Here is an 18361-nt window from a genome sequence, read left to right as displayed (position 1 = left end):
ATCACTGGGCGTATACTCAGAACTTTATGGGTGGGGAAAACAGGATATATTACTCAAGAGAGGTGTTGTGTGGACATAACTGCCCTGAAAGCTTAGCGTGCTGTCATAACCACACTGGAAAATGAGGTGAGAGGTGAGGAATTGTTTTAGGAAGTGAATAATAACATCTCAACCATTTTAACTTCAAATCCTTTTCAGCAGTTTTGGCTTTCTAATTTATTACAGTGGGTCCCATGCCAATTCATTGGCCCTTGTCTAAATTACCCATGGGTAAGTGTGTGTGTGTGTCTGTCACAAGTAGGTGCATGTATTCGGTTGTTGCACAAAGGCTTGGTGAGACACCAACATAGTGAGATCATAAACCAGCCACACCCTTTGTTGGATAATTCTTTCCATGTTTTCAGCCAACTCGCTTTGTAACATGATAGAAGTCTTTTTTTACTGTGTATCTTTCTTTCTGCAGATATGTGCATATGTGAGGGAGGGGAAGAGAAAGAATGTATGCAGGCAGCTAAGTGTGTTTGAGAGAGAGAGAAAGCTGCAGGGCGCACGGCATACCAGAACACAATTATCAAGAACATGTGCTTTCCAATTACCAAGACAAAACCCTCACAGTTCAATGATTCTCCTACACCCTGTTTGCTTGGCCTGCCGCCTCTGTGTTTGGTTGTACTATGCAACATTAATGTGTGTTTTGTTTGCCTTTATGAAGCAGTGTTTGGTGTCATAATTATGGCACTACAGGGTAACAGTGTTTTTGGCTGATAGTGTCATTAAAGGTTTAATCATGAAACTAGTTCAAAAGGTCATGAAGTCAAAAAATAAAAAAATTTAAAAATAAACAAACGGTTAAATGATACAATTTTGATATTTTGCACATCATTTTTAACTCTGGAAACTTATTTCCATAATTATAAATAACACTTTATTTTGATGGTCCGTTTGTTGAATTGAAGTTACTTTGCATCTACATGTCAGCTAATTCTCATTAGACTATTAGTAGACTGTTAGGTTAGGATTGGTGTAAGTAGACATGTACTTGTAAAGTTTCTTATAGTCAGTTAAATGTCTGTTGAAGAAAGCAGTATCAACAGATATTAAGCAGACAGTCTACTAATACTCAAATGGACCATCAAAATAAAGTGTTACCAGTCACTTAATCAGGATTCTGATTGTATAAGCTCAGAATATTAAAACATGGACTTAAAATAGTGAGAAATAGGCCTAGCATTACGATATGCAAACTAGGAAAAAAGTCTAATATACACAGAAAGAAAGAGCTCAAATGCGCTCCAAGTTAAGAAAACACAGGCAAATACAAAAATACTAACAAATTGAGAAAGCATCTTAATCAGTTTCACTATGGACGACGCATTTAATGGTCATCATAATCTTAAATCCTTGTTTTAAATTTTCTAAGTTTTTAATATTTCAATTTTTAAAAACATTTTAAATAAAGGTATGAGTGCTTATATGCATTTATAAGTGTATTATCATCTTTGAATCAAATTACAAAAAACGAATTACCGATTATGCGAGGCGTTTCTAATGCAGTGTCTATTGACAAGACAGTAAATTTGACGTTATTCTCTCCTCTGGCTGCCGTCATCAGTCTTACACATTTATTTTCTTTTTCTTAAAGTCTTGATAGCACCACCATGGAGTTTTTCTTTTATTATTTTAAGCAAATAGGGTCGTAAGAAATTATTTGTTGTATTTTCCCATTCACTGCGCTCTAAGTTTACCCAGCTATGATGACTTCTGCTACTGAGAAACTGTGAAAATGTGAAAAGGGTCTATATACAATCAAATACTCACAACCAGTGGTGTAAAGTAACAAATTACAAATACTCAAACTACTGCAACTGACTAGTTTTTCTCAGAAATTGTAATTTATTAAGTAGTTTTATAAACGTGTACTTTTACTTTGCCTTGAGTACATTTTTAGTGTAGTATTGGTACTTTTACTTGATGACTTTTCTTCAACCTGCAGTCACTACTTAATTTTTTCTTGTTTATGGGGATTAGAAAAATCAGTTTTGTGATTCCTGTCCAATCAAAATCGCACATAGAAAGTAAATCACATCAGACCTCAAGGCCTCAAGACATGTGCGCTTTATAATTGGAGCAAACTGTTTGGAGGCATTAAAAGTGTCCAAGAAGATGTCCAAAATCTGTACAAGCAATGACCTAGGGACTGTTTAGATGCATGTCACTGATGAGAAAATGATGGCTGTTTACTGTATGATGACCAAACAAGCACAAGAAGTCAACTTGGTGTCAGATTGACGTTGTACCTTAATGTCATGGGGACATTGCATTTGTTTGGAAATGGAAATCGGTTTGACGTCAGAACTCAACATCAGGCCAACCTCAATGTCCAACAACCAACCTAAAACTAACCAAGTAACAACGTCTAATGACGTTACCACTATGACGTCTATCAGACGTTGCATTTTGGTTGCCAAACCTGATGAATAAATGTCAGTATTTGATGTCAAAATTACGTTGATTTAAGATATAGGCTCGATGTTAATTTTTCAATACTCAATTCACCACTACTCACAACAAATGAAAATACAGAAATGTGCGGCAAATAGTGCAGACTACAACAGAAATGTGTCAGGGGCCCCGCCAAAAATTGACAAACCCAACTGCTTTCTCTTTAGATTTAGCCATTTATAACCATTAATTGTGTAAATGTTCTGGTTATTAGTGTAAACATATACAAACAATAAGGAACTATACAATCAGGACATTAAATAAACAAAATTAGACTCACCTCTAAGGTCTCTAACAACACTGCTGACTCTTTTTGAGCCGCCCCGACACATTTTTATTGTGATGCATATGCTGTCAAACTGATGAAGATATTTGTATGTTTGTGTTTTTATAATCGCATGCGTTTTCTTAACTTGCAGCACACTTGAGCTATCTCTGCCACAGTAGGTGTACTGGCAAGAAGTAGCATTAAAAAAATGATTAAAAATGCTTTATAATAAATAAAAAATAATACATAATAATAATAATAAAAATGCTAACTTTGATTTTTTTGTCTTGTTTCTAGTCCAAATATCTAAAAATTCTTAAATCAAGAAGAATTTTCTAGACAAGCAAAACATATTGTCTTGTGTTAAGAAATAATATGCCAAATTAAAGTGAGTTTTTTCTTAAAACAAGCTGAATAATCTGCCAATGGGGTAAGCAAAATAATCTCATGTCAAAAGGAAAAAGAAGATTATTTTACCAACCTCATTGGCAGATTATTTTGCTTGTTTTAAGAAAAAACTGACAATATTGGCATATTATTTCTGAAAACAAGACATTATGTTTGCTTGCCTAGAAAATGTTTACTGATATAAGAATGTTTAGATATTTGGACTAGAAACAAGACAAAAAAATCTAAGTAAGAAAAGTAATAAAGTAATAAATCACCAATTAAAAGATTGAATAAACAAAAATCTGAACTGTGAGATGAGTTTAAAAAAGAATGTGAATTTGTTTACTTTTTTCTGTCAACCCATGGCAGAAACGGCTTCCATACTCTCCTAATTAAATATATATATCGTCAAGCCAATAAAAATCTGATCAAACTGCGCAGGATTTTTCCCATAATCAGATATTTATTGTAGCACATCACACATAAAGTTAGAAAACATAACAACTAACATCTTAGTAATTGTCAAAAATAGGAAACATTATGGTTATGTCTTGTCAAAGCATAAAATATTTTTCTAGTTGTAAAATATAACACATTATATCAGACGGAAAACACTGTTGTTGAAACCACAAGTGGACACACCCAACCCTTAATCCTATCTGCCTGAGGATATTGGAATTGCAAAACCTCAACAGCAAAAATAAGAATAGAACATAAACTGTATATTTGAATAGCTATTATTTAGGCTATTGTTTATTTTCCTTTTATTAGGCAGCAGTTGAGTTAATAATTTCTTCCAGTTGTCAAGGTAGTAAAGAGAGTTGCTCAACTTCATAGGTATAACTTCTGAAGTGACGTTTCACTGCTAGAAAATGCATTGCGCTATCGGTATATGTGAGTAGCAAATCTCTAAATTTTGATGATTTACTTTTATGATGACATCTTGAGGACAACTGATTTGTTGATTGATTGATTGTTTTATGTTGTGAAATCAATCAATCGATCGATCATCAATACAAAGCAAAATATCACAAAAATTTATTGTATTATGGTAGATTTTGTACCAATGAAAGGATTCTGAACTGCTTTAAACAATTGTCTTTATAATGTGCTTTATAGAGCTCAGCGTGATAGCAGTTACATTTTTTAAAGTGCATATTAAAAACAGCTGCTGATGTTTCTTCTATCACATCTGGTTTAATGACTCTCATATAAAAATGCTGAATGCTGAATTCAGTAGTCGAGCTGCTCCTGCCTTTACCTTGATTTGCTGGCAGATGTCTTGTGCATCACCCTGTCCTTTATCTGTCTAGTGGCAGTATTTACATTTTAGAAGTGTGATTCCTTTCATTGAATCATTACATTTCAGTTGGGATTTTTTGTAGGTCAGCAATAAAACAAAGAATCAAAAGGTTAAGTTAAATTCAAAATGATGATCTCTGTCAAAAGCATCACCCCAACCACATTGCCATCATATTCCTTCTGTTTTCAGATCGGATGGCGAGCCAAATTAAAGGTTACCATGGGCCAACCTTGGCCCACGAGCCCTATTTGGATCTTTGTCGAGTATAGGAGGGAAAAAAAGAAAACAATTATTTTGCTGTAACTGCGCCCTCTTGTGTTTAAAGGAAGCCATTGCTAAATTTACATCCGAACGGAGAAGCGGGACACTTAAAAAATGAAAACTTTAAATTTTACCAAGACATTACTACGTTTACTACGTTTATGTATTTAAACATGCTTTGACCGTAGTGTATAAAGGAACATTCATAACGGGAACTGAAAGCATGGTTTCTATTCTGAAATTATTTCAAGCACCAGCGGTTTTACACTTGAGTGTTTAAGAGCGTTTATCGCACCTCTATCAGTCTTTCCTCAGATATTTATAATAGCAAGATGTCACAGACTAGGGGTGGTTTAAAAAGTACTGAAAACTATTTATCCCTATAAATGCTGAGAGAAACTTTTACACAAAAGTGCTTGTTCAAAGTACTTATTGAGCCGAAACAGCAAAATTCTTGAGATTTTTTGCGAAACAACATAATTGTTTTATGTTCAATCACATACTTTTTTTACTTAACCACTGCAGATCAGGAAAACAACTTTAAACTTTTAGTAAATTATGTGCAGACAATGATGAAAAAGATTACAGAGCAGGTTAATTATAGTTTTAGTTTAATATAGGTTGGGATTAAAGTCATAGAGACATTTTTAATGCATGAATATAAATTGTTAACACTGACAAGCATTACAGTATACGTAACAAACATTTAAAAAATACAAATATAAAAAAATAAAATAAAAATAAGACTTTTTTTTGTTTTTCAGTAACAGGTTGTGGCTGGAAGGGCAACCGCTGCGTAAAACGTTTGGTGGGATAGTTGGCGGTTCATTCCACTATGGCGACCCCTGACATAAGCCAAAAGAAAATGAATGAATGAATGAATGAGTGTTCAGTCATTAAGCAGGAACCTGCCGGTAGTTTAAGAAGCTTCCTGTAACACAATTTAGATTTTATTTCAATAAACACGACTCTTTCTTGAAGCATCAGTTCAGATGTTTTTGTACTCACTGAATCTTCCGCAATGTTCCTCCTTAGTCGATCCCAGAAGTGCTCTCGGTCTCCTTCATCCTCTGGCCAGTCCAGATATGTACGGGATCTGACCAGTTTTGCCAAACTATAGAAAAGAATAAATGTACTGTATGCTATGTGTAAAATGAGAAAAGCAATGTTCTTGCATACAGCAATTTTCCTTGTGACCACAGATATAATTGATTCTCATCTCAAAATTAAATTACCATGTTTTCATAAAAGATTTTATTTTATTTTTTTACTCTTAAAGGGTTACAGGTAGTCCACCCAAAATGTTCTCATCATTTACTCACACTGTAGTGGTTCCAAACCTTTATGAGTTTCTTTCTTCTGTTGAACACAAAATGAGTTACTTTGAAGAAAGCTGAAAACCTGTAACCATTGACCTCCACAATATTGCAAAAGTCAATGGTTATCTTCAAAATATTTTCTTTTGTGTTCAGCAGAAAGAAACTTGTTAAGGAAGAGTAATTGGCTACAGGATTTTCACTTTTGGCTACCTTTAACATCAGCAGTTGTAATAAAAAAAATACTCCACACTCTCAAAAATAAAGGTACACAATCTGGGGCAGTTTTTTCCTAACAGGTCCTTAAAGGTACATATTAATACCTAAAAAGTACAAATGTGTACCTCACAGTTGTTATGAAGCGGACAGGAGACAGAGGTAAGGAAACGTTAGGGTGTTTATTAAATGACAACAAGGAGCACATGAAGGATAGCCAGGAGGATCAGGAATGATGTTGGGGTCTTTTCCTCCGTGGCTGGGTAACAGGAATACACGAGGATGGACAGCACACACCAGATACAGCTGACAGAGGATGACACAGACTTGGAAGGACTGGAAGACAGGACGATTCGGGAGGACCAGGAAGACTAGGAGGAATACAAAGAGAACAGGTAAGTAAATCGTTTGTTTTAGCTGAGGATGACTACGCTGAGTGGTCGCTCAGTTGTCCGCTTTCGTCGAGACGAGCCCGGACAATGAGCGACTGGAGTGCTGTGCTTTTATCTGGTGCTCGTGAATGTGATGCAGCTGTGTGCTCATTAGAAGTCAGGTGATGGTGATCTTCGTGAGTGGGGGTCGTGAGAGCCTGACCAATCCATGACAGTACCCCCCTCCCCAGGGCCCGCTCCTGAGGGCCGACACCTCCGACGCCGTGGTGGTCTCCCTCTGCCTCTAGGCGCTGGGAACTCAGGGTGGCTCTCATGAAACTCCACCATGAGACTAGGATCGAGAATATCAGCTCTGGGAACCCATGTCCTTTCTTCGGGGCCGTACCCTTCCCAGTCCACCAGGTACTCCAACTGGCCACCACGACGTCGGGAACGCAAGATCTCCTTCACTGCGTAGACGGCTCCTTCTTCTAGGAGCAGTGGAGGAGGGGGTTCCTCTTCGTGGTCAGGCTCTGTGGAGGGAAGAACAGGATCGTGATAGGGTTTCAGGAGTGATACGTGGAATGTAGGGTGAATACGGTAGTGAGAGGGTAATTGTAGTTTGTAGGTGACGGGGTTAACCTGTTCCACGATGGTGAAGGGACCAACAAATCGGGGACTTAACTTGCGAGAGGGCAGTCGCATGCGTATGTCCCGGGTGGATAGCCACACCTTTTGTCGGGTGTGTATCTGGGTTCTTCAGACCTTCTCCTATCGGCGGTTACCTTGCTTCGACGGACTGCCCTCTGCAGATGTTGATGAGCCTCGTCCCAGACTCTCTCGCTCTCCCGGAACCAGTGATCCACTGCGGGGACATCAGATGGTTCGCCATCCCAGGGAAAGAGCGGTGGTTGGAAGCCCAGGACGCACTGGAATGGCGTGAGTCCGGTGGAGGGTTGCCGCAGTGAATTTTGGGCATATTCTGCCCAGCCCAAATACTGGCTCCAGGAGTTCTGGTGACCACTGCAGAAGGTCCTCAGGAACCGTCCCACCTCCTGAATCTTCCTCTCTGTCTGCCCGTTGGTTTGGGGATGATATCCAGAAGAGAGGCTGACGGCCACACCTAGGAGCTTGAAGAAGGCTTTCCATAGACGTGAGATGAACTGTGGACCTCTGTCCGACACAATATCTTCTGGAATACCAAATGACCTGAAGACTTGATTAAAGATATTGTCGGCAGTTTCAAAGGCTGTGGGAAGACCTTTCAGAGGGATTAGTTTGACAAACTTTGAGAATCTATCTACTATGACTAGAATACAGGTATTACCTTCTGACGAAGGGAGGTCAGTGATAAAGTCCACTCCTAGGTGTGACCAGGGACGGTTCGGAATCGGCAAGGGATGGAGCTTTCCAGCGGGTAGATGACGTGGGCTCTTGGATTGGGCACAGTCCTTACAGCCCTGAACATATTGCCTCACATCCCTTGCCATGTTTGGCCACCAGAATCGTTGGGATACTAGCGAGAGAGTATTGTTGATCCCTGGATGTCCAGTGCCTAGCGAGGTATGTAAGGAGTGGATCAGATCTACCCGGTGTTCAGGTGGTATGAACTGCCGATGAGGAGGGCATCCCGGCGGAGCAGGGGCTTCCGGAGTGGCAACGACTGGAGGAGCGTTCCAGGTGATCGGACAAATGGAGATGTGTTCGGGAAGAATCTTCGTTGGGAGTTCTTCATGATCGTGATGCTCGTGTAAACGAGAGAGAGCGTCTGCTCTTAGATTCTTGGGTCCTGGACGATAGGAAATGGAGAAATCAAAACGTGAGAAGAAAAGTGACCATCTGGCTTGACGTGGACATAGTCTCTTGGCCTCTTTGATGTATTGGAGGTTTTTGTGATCTGTGATCACCTGGAACGGATGTTTGGCTCCCTCCAACCAGTGACGCCACTCCTCCAAGGCTAGCTTGATTGCTAGAAGCTCCCTGTCTCCTATGCTGTAATTCTGCTCCGCCGGGCTCAACTTCCGAGAGAAATAGGCACAGGGATGCAGTCGGGGCGGTGTATCATGATGTTGAGATAATACTGCCCCGACGCCGGTGGTGGATGCGTCCACTTCCACCACGAAAGGAAGATTTGGGTCAGGATGAGTCAGGAGTGGGGCCCTTGTGAACTCCTTCTTAAGAAGGCGGAAGGCTGCGGCTGCTTCTTTGGTCCACTCCAGTCCTTTGGGTTTACCCTTGAGGAGATTAGTGAGAGGTGATGTAATCCTGCTGTAGTCCTTGATAAACCGTCTATAAAAGTTAGCAAACCCAAGAAACCTCTGGAGCTCCTTAATGGAAGTGGGTTCTGACCAGGATAGAACAGCCTCAATTTTCTTCCCATCCATACGTATACCGGTTTGGTCAATGATGTATCCCAAGAAATGAATCGACTTCTGGTGGAATGAGCATTTCTCCGCTTTGAGGTAGAGGTGATGTTCTCTCAATGTGTGTAGGACCTCCGCAACGTGTTGGCGATGTTCGGCCTCACTCCGGGAGTAAATGAGGATGTCATCTATGTACACTATTACACAGTGGTGAAGAAACTCCCGGAGGACTTCATGAATGAAGTTTTGGAATACGGAGGGGGCGTTGACCAGACCGTAAGGCATGACCTCATATTCATAGTGGCCAGTAGGGGTCACGAATGCTGTCTTCCATTGGTCCCCCTCACGTATTCTTATCAGATTATACGCGCTGCGGAGGTCCAATTTAGTGAAGACTTTAGCTTCTCGGAGCTGTTCCAAAGCGGCTGGTACCAGAGGAAGGGGATATCGGTATTTTACTGTACCGTTATTTAGGACCCTGTAGTCGATGCATGGACGCAGCCCTCCGTCCTTCTTGGCCACAAAGAAGAAGCTTGAGGCGGCTGGTGATTTTGAGTGACGTATGTACCCCTGACTCAGAGCCTCCCTTATGTAATCTTCCATTGCCTGATTCTCTGGAAGCGAGAGCGGGTAGATCCTACCTCTTGGCAACTGGGCATCTGGAACTAGGTCGATCGCGCAGTCCCATGGCCGATGCGGCGGTAGCTGGGAAGCTCTCTTGGGGCAGAAGACATCATGAAAGGAGCTGTACTCCTTAGGAATGTGGATAGACTGCTTCTCAGGAGGGCTCTCGACCGATGTTGCAAACAAAGAAATGGGGTTCCGACCTTGAAGAGGGAGATTTGGAAAACAGGCAGGTGTACATCCAGATCCCCATTTCTTTATCTCTCCTGTGCCCCAAGAGATGATGGGATCGTGCTTCACCAGCCACGGGCGCCCTAGAATGATGTCCATATTTGCACCCTCCAGAACCAGAAATTGAATCCTCTCTTGATGTAACAACCCCACTTGAAGAAGGATGTCTTCGCATTGTCGATGGATACGGGTCGAAGATCGAGTGCACTGGGTTATCGGTTGTATCTGGTATATATGCGAGGACGCCTCAGTACGGAGGTGGAGTTGACGACAGAGGGATTGGGAGATGAAGTTCCCTGCTGACCCGGAGTCGATGAGGGCTGTGACAAGGAGAGAAATAGAGGCAGTAGTTATTTGTACGGTGGTAGTAAGTGGTTTACATTGTTCAATATTCGTACTGAATACACTCACTGAAGTCCGAATGGGACGAAGGGGACACTCCATACGGGTGTGTCCACTGACACCGCAGTATAGACACAGACCCCGGGTCAGCCTCCTCTGTCGTTCCGCTGATGTCAGTCTTCCAGACTCTATTATCATGGGTTCTGGTTCTGGAGAGGCTGTTGACTCAGGCGATTGGAGGAGTGCAGACGAGGGGGTGATGGTGTCCTGTTGATAGGAACGGAGACGATCGGAACATCGGAGAGAATGTTGGATGAATCTCTCCAGACCCATTGTATCATCTAATGTGGCCAGTTGGATTCGGAGAGTGGGTTCCAAGCCGAGCCGGTACGTGGTCAACAACGATCTCTCATTCCATCCACTTGCAGCTGCTAGAGTGCGAAACCGGAGAGCATATTCCTGTGTAGATAGAGTACCTTGCTTTAGATGATACAGCTGCTCTCCAGCGGCTACTTCCCCATCAGAACGTCCAAACACCTCTTTGAAATACTCCGTGAAGGTAGTGATGGAATTCATGACCGGCCCGGCTTGGTTCCAGATCGTCTCAGCCCATTTAAGTGCAGGTCCAGAGAGTAGAGATACGATGTAGGCGATCTTCGACTTATCTGTGGGATATAGAGAAGGTTGCATTTCGAATATGAGGGAACATTGTAACAGAAAACCATTGCACTCCCCCGCTCCGCCTGAGTAGGGCGCTGGTCGGGCCATGGGACTGGAAGGAAGGGCCGAAGAAGAAACTGTGGAGGCGGAAGTGCTCGGTGCTGGTGGTGCGTTGGAAAGTGGAGCTGGTGGCTGTAGAATCCGCTTCAACTGGTCCACCAGCTCTTGAAGGTGATCGGGGGTGCTCATGTTGTCGTCGTTAATGGTCCGGGCTTCTGTTATGAAGCGGACAGGAGACAGAGGTAAGGAAACGTTAGGGTGTTTATTAAATGACAACAAGGAGCACATGAAGGATAGCCAGGAGGATCAGGAATGATGTTGGGGTCTTTTCCTCCGTGGCTGGGTAACAGGAATACACGAGGATGGACAGCACACACCAGATACAGCTGACAGAGGATGACACAGACTTGGAAGGACTGGAAGACAGGACGATTCGGGAGGACCAGGAAGACTAGGAGGAATACAAAGAGAACAGGTAAGTAAATCGTTTGTTTTAGCTGAGGATGACTACGCTGAGTGGTCGCTCAGTTGTCCGCTTTCGTCGAGACGAGCCCGGACAATGAGCGACTGGAGTGCTGTGCTTTTATCTGGTGCTCGTGAATGTGATGCAGCTGTGTGCTCATTAGAAGTCAGGTGATGGTGATCTTCGTGAGTGGGGGTCGTGAGAGCCTGACCAATCCATGACAACAGTACCTTAAAGTTCATTTTCATTTAATTTTCCTTCGACTTAGTGCCTTTATTCATCAGTGGTTACCACGCGGAATGAACTGCCAGTGCCAACTTATCCAGCATGTTTTACACAGCGCATGCCCCTCCAGCTGCAATGCAGTACTGGGAAACATCCATAAACGCTCATTCACACATACATACACTATGGCCAATTTAGTTTATTGAATTCACCTATAGCGTATGTCTTTGGACTGTGGAGGGAAACTGGAGAACCTGGAGGAAACCCACACGAACACGGGGAGAAAATGCAAACTCCACACAGAAATGCCAACTGGCCCAGCTGAGACTCAAACCAGCGACCTTCTTGCTGTGAGGCAACAGTACTAACCACTGAGTCACAGTGTCACCCTACCCTAAAGTTACAAAAGTAAACCTTAAAGGTACTGGTCCGCCTGTATGGTACAAATGTGTATCTTTTGAAAAGGTACTGTCCCACCCCAGTGAGAGATTTTGTACCTTTATTTCTGAGAGTGCATCTGTACATTTCTGAGATTAAATGAGCCAAGAATATTGTCAGTGGATAATGATAATATTGATAACTTGTGAATTTTATATTGATTGTTCATGTATGAATATAAAACTGGTTGCCCATTACTCACTGAAAATTTGAAAATGTTCATTAACATGACATTTTGCTGGCCTAAAAATGTGTATTTTAAATTGCACGTTTTTGAAAATGATAGTGTTATTGTCTCTGTGTTAACAGCAACACAAGATTTAGTTCAAATAGCCACAACATGCACAAAGTAGGTTTAGGCTATAGGTATTTGTAAATATTCTACAAACAAAAAAATAATAGACTATATTTGTGCAGGTGTGTCATTCCTTTACAAAGGGACGTCGCCATCTACTGGCCTGGCATGCATAACATTTCTTATTGTTTTCATGGATCTGTGAGAAGATGGGATGCTTTTGGGGATGTTTTTTTTTTAAAAAAAGCACAAATGAAAAACTTTTGCTATTTTTTTAAATTGTATTTTTGCCTTTATTGTGATAGGACAGTAGATAGTAGAGGAGGGGACATTAAAGGTCAGCGAGTCAGGATTTGAACTCAGGATGCCTGAAGCGCAGTTGTGCCAAGTCAGCTAAGGTTTAGTGTCCAATAGGCTATCAGCACTGACCCCTTTTGGTGACCTATGTTACAATAAATGTTGCCGTTTTTATGTAAATGCACACTGGAAGTAGGAAGGAGCTTCTTCCGTCATCGCCACTTACCGATGAAAAGCAGAGAGCTCAAAAGGAGAGATGTGTTGGAGGAAGATGAGGATGAGACGGTGTTTCTGCTCTTCCAGCTGCCGGTGTGTGGCCACTCGCATCTCCAGACCGCACCAGTCACTGCGCAGATACCGGCGGCTGATCAGACAAACAGTGCACTGACTGTTGTGGATGCTGTCCGTGATGTTGTCCATGATATCTTTACCCACCTGTTGTTAACAATAATGGGTGAGTGAGGTTGCAGATTTTTTTAAAATACAATGGAGATCAAACTGAGAGAAATCATTTTGGCCAGCAATTGCCAAAACTTCAAGGTCACAAAACATATAAAGGTGCAGTATGTAAGGTTGATACCCAGTGGTTGAACTAGGTATTACATTCCTGGATCAAAACAAACGCATGCGCAGGTTGCCAGACTGAGGACCAACAGCAAGTCTGACGATCAAGCCTAAAGGCTGAATTAAATCATGTTCTTTATAAAAGCAGCGGAATGTGATTGATGTAATATTTTCCGTATTAAATGCAGTTTTTGTCCTAACCAACACTTCCAATTGATATATTAGAAACGGCTTTCTTGCAGCTGAACAACAGAAAACTGACAATGATCACTTCAGGTACACATCATGTGCTATATTCAGTGTTAAATGCTAATAATGTGAGTTTGGATGCCATTTCACATGGCATTTATTGTGATACTACTGAAATCAGCAGCAGATAGCAGATAATAGAATACACCATTTGAAATCGAACTTTAGAACTGTGACTCAAAACCAACATGTACTGATTCAGCATGTACATGTAATAATGTTAAAGAGGTTTAATATGTAATAGTTAGATTATAAACCTTACCATTTCGTGAGTGAGTGCACTATTCTGCGCTTCTGAACGGCTGTTTTAAAATTTCTGACATGTTTTGTCTGGTGCAAACAGCCAAATAGCTTATCACTGCAAATCTATTGTTAGGTCACACGATTACAATGTAACCTGTTCATCTAATGTTTACGCTAGTAATATTACAGTGTACAGTGTATAAACGTTTAAGAGAGTTTGTACTGAAAGCCCTTCAGTGACAAAACCTCTCATTAGCTGAAAGAATCAAGAGATTAACTTTTGCTGAGGAACATGTGAAGAAAGAACTGGTCCAAAGAACTGGTCCAAAGAAGCAGGTGTATTTTTTGTGTAGGGTCCAACAGAAAACAGTATATTCATTGTCAAACCAAAGAAACACTGAACACAAAATGTGTAAAGAAATCAGAGAAATTTCAAGGAGGAAGTGTCATGTCTTGAGGGTGTTTTCTGCAGTAAGAGTTTGATCTCTTATACAGACTCATGGCAGAGTGTATGCAACTGTTTATAAGAATCTCGTTCATATTGGACAATGTACCCTGGAACTCAGCAAGACAAGTAAAGCAAATACTTAAAATAGACTGACCAGACTGCTATCTAACCCACATGAAAGAATACTATAGTAATTTATAGTAAATAATATAGTGTTACAAACAATACTATATTAATTAAATTGTGGTAATTCTACAGTTGCTGCGGTATTACAACAAATATAGTACCATAAACTTACTAAAATTGTACACATTCTTCTACAATTACAATAATACACCACAGTCAAAGTAATTTCTCAGTTCACTATATGCTGTAGCATTCTTTAGCAAAGTGCTGTAAATACAATAATATATATGTGTCAAAAACCCTACAGTATTTCACTTTCAAAAATCCTATAGTATTTTTACAGGTGTTAAATCTCTGGAAATGCCTTGGCGACAAAGTTATGGCTAGTCAGTGAAGTTATACATTAAGATCACTGCAGAGAAGTGGGAAAAAGGTTTTGTCCTGTGATCATCAATATATTTTATAGTCATTTCTGCTGAAGAAAGAAACTGAAGAAATATTGAATTGTGCTACAATTTGACCTCCATTTAAAAAGAACATCATTATTTAGGAAAACTCACCTCAAAGTCTCTGTTGTGCAGACACAGCCTCAGTCTTGGGTTACCTTGTTCCTCTAGCCGAGGAGCCATTTCCCCTAAAACCCAAGCCTCATCCTGGCTACAGAAAGACACAAAAGCATCATACTGCATCTCCTCAATCTCTCCGTAGTCGTCCTGCGTTCTCCTTCTTCTCCTATTCCACCGTCGACCAAACCTTCTCTCAATCCAACCTTTCAGGCGGAAGAAGAGGACAACTGAAGGCCAGCGAGCAAAGCGATATCCAACGGCTGCCGACAACAGAAGACTAATGCTGCTGGCTGTGGCTACATAGCAAATGTACTGCGCATCAGTCTGGCAGAGCTTCTCCATTGTTGCCAAGAAGTTGAGTTTCTGATAGTGCCAGACACACTGCTGCTTTTGCAAGTAGATAACCTGCACTTTTTCAGTGCTGTCTGCCCAATCAAGTAGCCACCCATTCTCACAACTGCACTGGAAATCTACTCTGTCCAGAATGAACGCTTTTAGCACTGGTAAAACCCCAAACACACCATCAGTCAAGATCAGAGGACTGTCACTGTAGAGACGCAACAGCTGCAGAGAGGTCAGGTCTCTGAACATGCTCTTGGTCAGGAAAGTAAGATGACAGTTTACCACCACTAGGGTCTGGAGTTGAGTTAGGTTCCAGAAGGCACTCCTAGATTCTGTGTAATTGGGGAAGTTCAACCTAACGAGTTTGAGATGCTTGAGACGGTGAAGATTATTGATTGTAGCGTAATTGAGAGGTGCCCTTTCAGCTCCTCCTGAGATCTCCAGAGATTCCAGGTTTAGGAAATAAGGTGCCATGAAACTGTTCCTGCAAAGGAAGTAAGTGCAATTGACTTTTAACTCTCGGACTGCCATTAAAACATCACTTTCACAGCCCACAAAACTCAGTCTCTCTCCATTTAGTTCCAGAGCAAACGTTCCATTGGGCGGTGATGCATTTCCAATGTAAATATTAGTTCCATAATGTGCATCAATGCTGAGTCGCTGTAACTTTGGTGGAAATTCGAAAAAAATGTACTCTAGATGCAACTCATAAACATATTCCAGTCTACCAAATGACAGTTCACGAAGCTCCCGCTGTTCCCAAAATGTTCCAGTCCCTATAGCCTCAATGATGTTATCGTTAATCAGCAGAACCTCTAAAGCCAGAAGGGATTTGAAATCATTGGCAGAAAGCTGCGAGATTTTATTTGAGTCAAGCTGTAGGATTTTGAGTCGAAGCAAACCTCGAAATGCATGCAGCTGTAGGGTTTTAATGGAATTCTGACTCAGATAGAGCTGCTCGAGAAAAGGCATACATGCAAACTGGTCTCCATCAATATTGGTAATTAAGTTTCCAGTGAGGTCCAGCAAGGTTAAGGACCACACCGTGCTGTTCACAACAAAACAAAACGGAGCGTCTGTCAACTTCATGTGGGCCATTTGAAGGGCCTGCATTTCCAGCTTACTTTTCCAAAACCTGAAGTCCAAGTGGTCTATTTTGGAATTCTGGATTAATAACTTTGTCAACTTAGTCCCACAGTCCTTCAAGTCCTCAGCAGTTAGTCTGTCTATTGATGTATAAACAAGGCTAAGTGATTGAGGATAAAGACTGGATACAAGATGACACAGATCTTTGAAGTTTGTTGAGTATTTTTTTAATACATTCCCTGTCAAAGTCAAATCATTGACTTTTCCAACTCCAGACTCCCAAACGCTACCTAGCGACTTGCCCTCGAACTCCAGAAAAAGACTTGAGAGGTTCTGGAATACAATTAGGGAGTTTGCTTGAATGGATTTAATATTGTTCCCAATTAGATACAGCTTTTGAACTCCAGAAAGGGCAGTCAAAGGCCAGGTCTTTGAGCCCCCTGCACATCCTTTGTTCTCAATTGTTGAAATCTTACTGTCTTCTACATTCAGGTGTCTTAGACGGGTCATTCCATTTGAAATATGACAGAAAATTTCACCAAGGTCTTGTGCGCAAGTTCTGACAATGTCTAATCTGATTAAACTAACCAATGGGTCAAATATACCACTGGATCCGTTGAGCAGCTTCAGACCCGTCAGTGACAACTCCTCCAAATTATTCAGACCAGCAAATGACCGATTATCCATTTTGACCAATCTGTAGAGATCATCACTGAAAAGTATTGACAGATACTTAAGATTGGGGAGTCCTTCAAAGGCACCAGACTGAACTCTCTCCAGACGTATTCCATCTATGTGAAGTACCTCCAGAAAAGGTAAGTGTGCAAAGGCTTTAGCAGGAATGCTCGTAATATCTCCAAAGACACAAAGGGTTCTAACCTCAAGGCCTACCTGTGACAGATCAGTGCTCAGGTCTGTGATATTGCAGTTTGCGTATGGACCCCTTCCTGGATGATGTAGGCAGTGTGGAGTCCACGGCATTTGTTTGAGAAGATGCTCCTCTATAGTAATGCAGCGCTTTGTTATTCGAGTTAAAACCACATTGCAGATACTTAAACCTAATGCAAATGTCCAAAAGAAGTGCAAGAAATTGGAGTTAGTCACAAAAGCACACATCTTAAAGCAAGTCTAGATGAATCTATTTCTATGCCTTCACTCTGCAGAAGTTTATCATTTGCCTTGAGCTTCACACTGGACTTGTTTAGGCCATGCATGAACTATTCTTTCCCCCACTTCCTCTTTCTGTGAAGAAGCCTATTTTTTTCTTTTTAGTAAAGCATCTTAAGCCCTGCCTCTGTTTATTATCATTATTATTTCTCATTGAACCACCAGCTTATCTTTAACATTTATTTAAAGTCATATTTGTGGCTTTTTAATGCCTAGGGTCACTATAGGTGCAGTCACATTACATGCCAGTGTCTCCCCATTCCCTTTATGGTAAGGTTTAGTTTAGACAACCCCTGGCAAAAAGTATGGAATCGCCAGTCTTTGAAGATGTTTATTCAAATGTTTAATTGTGTAGAAAAAACAAACAAACAAACAAACTTGCCACAACACTATTCCATTTAACAATCCAACCTTCTGGCTTTATGAAACACTTACAAAAAAGAAAAAGAAACAACACTGTAGTCAATTACAACTGTTTTCACAGATCAAACAGAAGGAAAAAAAATGGAATCACGCTAATTTGAGGAAAATTATATGGAATCACCAAATAAAAACACCACTAGTACTTTCAATTCAATTCACCTTTATTTGTATAGCGCTTTTACAATGCAGATTGTGTCAAAGCAGCTTTACATAAAATATCATAGTAAATTGAAACAGTGTCAGTTCAGTTTTCAGTGTTTAAGTTCAGTTCAGAGCAAATCCATCGATGCGCAGCTCTATCTTAAACCATGCAAGCCAGTGGCGACAGTGGCGAGGAAAAAAACTTCACCAATTGGCGAAAGTGAAGAATTAAAAAACCTCAAGAGAAACCAGGCTCAGTTGGGCACGACCATTTCTCCTGTGGCCAAATGTCTTGTGCAGAGCTGCAGTCTAGGCGCTAGAGACAGTCTACTTTGATGCATTTTGAGGCTTTTTATGGATTAAAAGAACAGAGTGGCTATA

The 18361-nt window shown here is 41.1% G+C and overlaps 1 protein-coding gene across 1 annotated transcript; it reads right to left on the bottom strand.

Moving 5' to 3' along the window:
- Window positions 1-5514: 5514 nt before the first annotated feature.
- LOC130243914 (toll-like receptor 13) lies at window positions 5515-17426 on the bottom strand. Its single transcript, XM_056476223.1, has 4 exons — window positions 14816-17426; window positions 12852-13060; window positions 5733-5838; window positions 5515-5655 (listed from the first exon to the last, which is right to left on the bottom strand). The coding sequence occupies exons 1-4, from the start codon at window positions 17363-17365 to the stop codon at window positions 5644-5646; spliced, it is 2877 nt and encodes a 958-aa protein (XP_056332198.1). The 5' UTR covers window positions 17366-17426; the 3' UTR covers window positions 5515-5643.
- Window positions 17427-18361: the final 935 nt, after the last annotated feature.

Source organism: Danio aesculapii, chromosome 16 (assembly GCF_903798145.1).
Source record: "Danio aesculapii chromosome 16, fDanAes4.1, whole genome shotgun sequence".
Taxonomy (NCBI): Eukaryota; Metazoa; Chordata; class Actinopteri; order Cypriniformes; family Danionidae; genus Danio; species Danio aesculapii.
The sequence above is the reverse complement of the archived record's forward strand: the minus strand, read 5'-3'. Positions and strand labels throughout refer to the sequence as shown.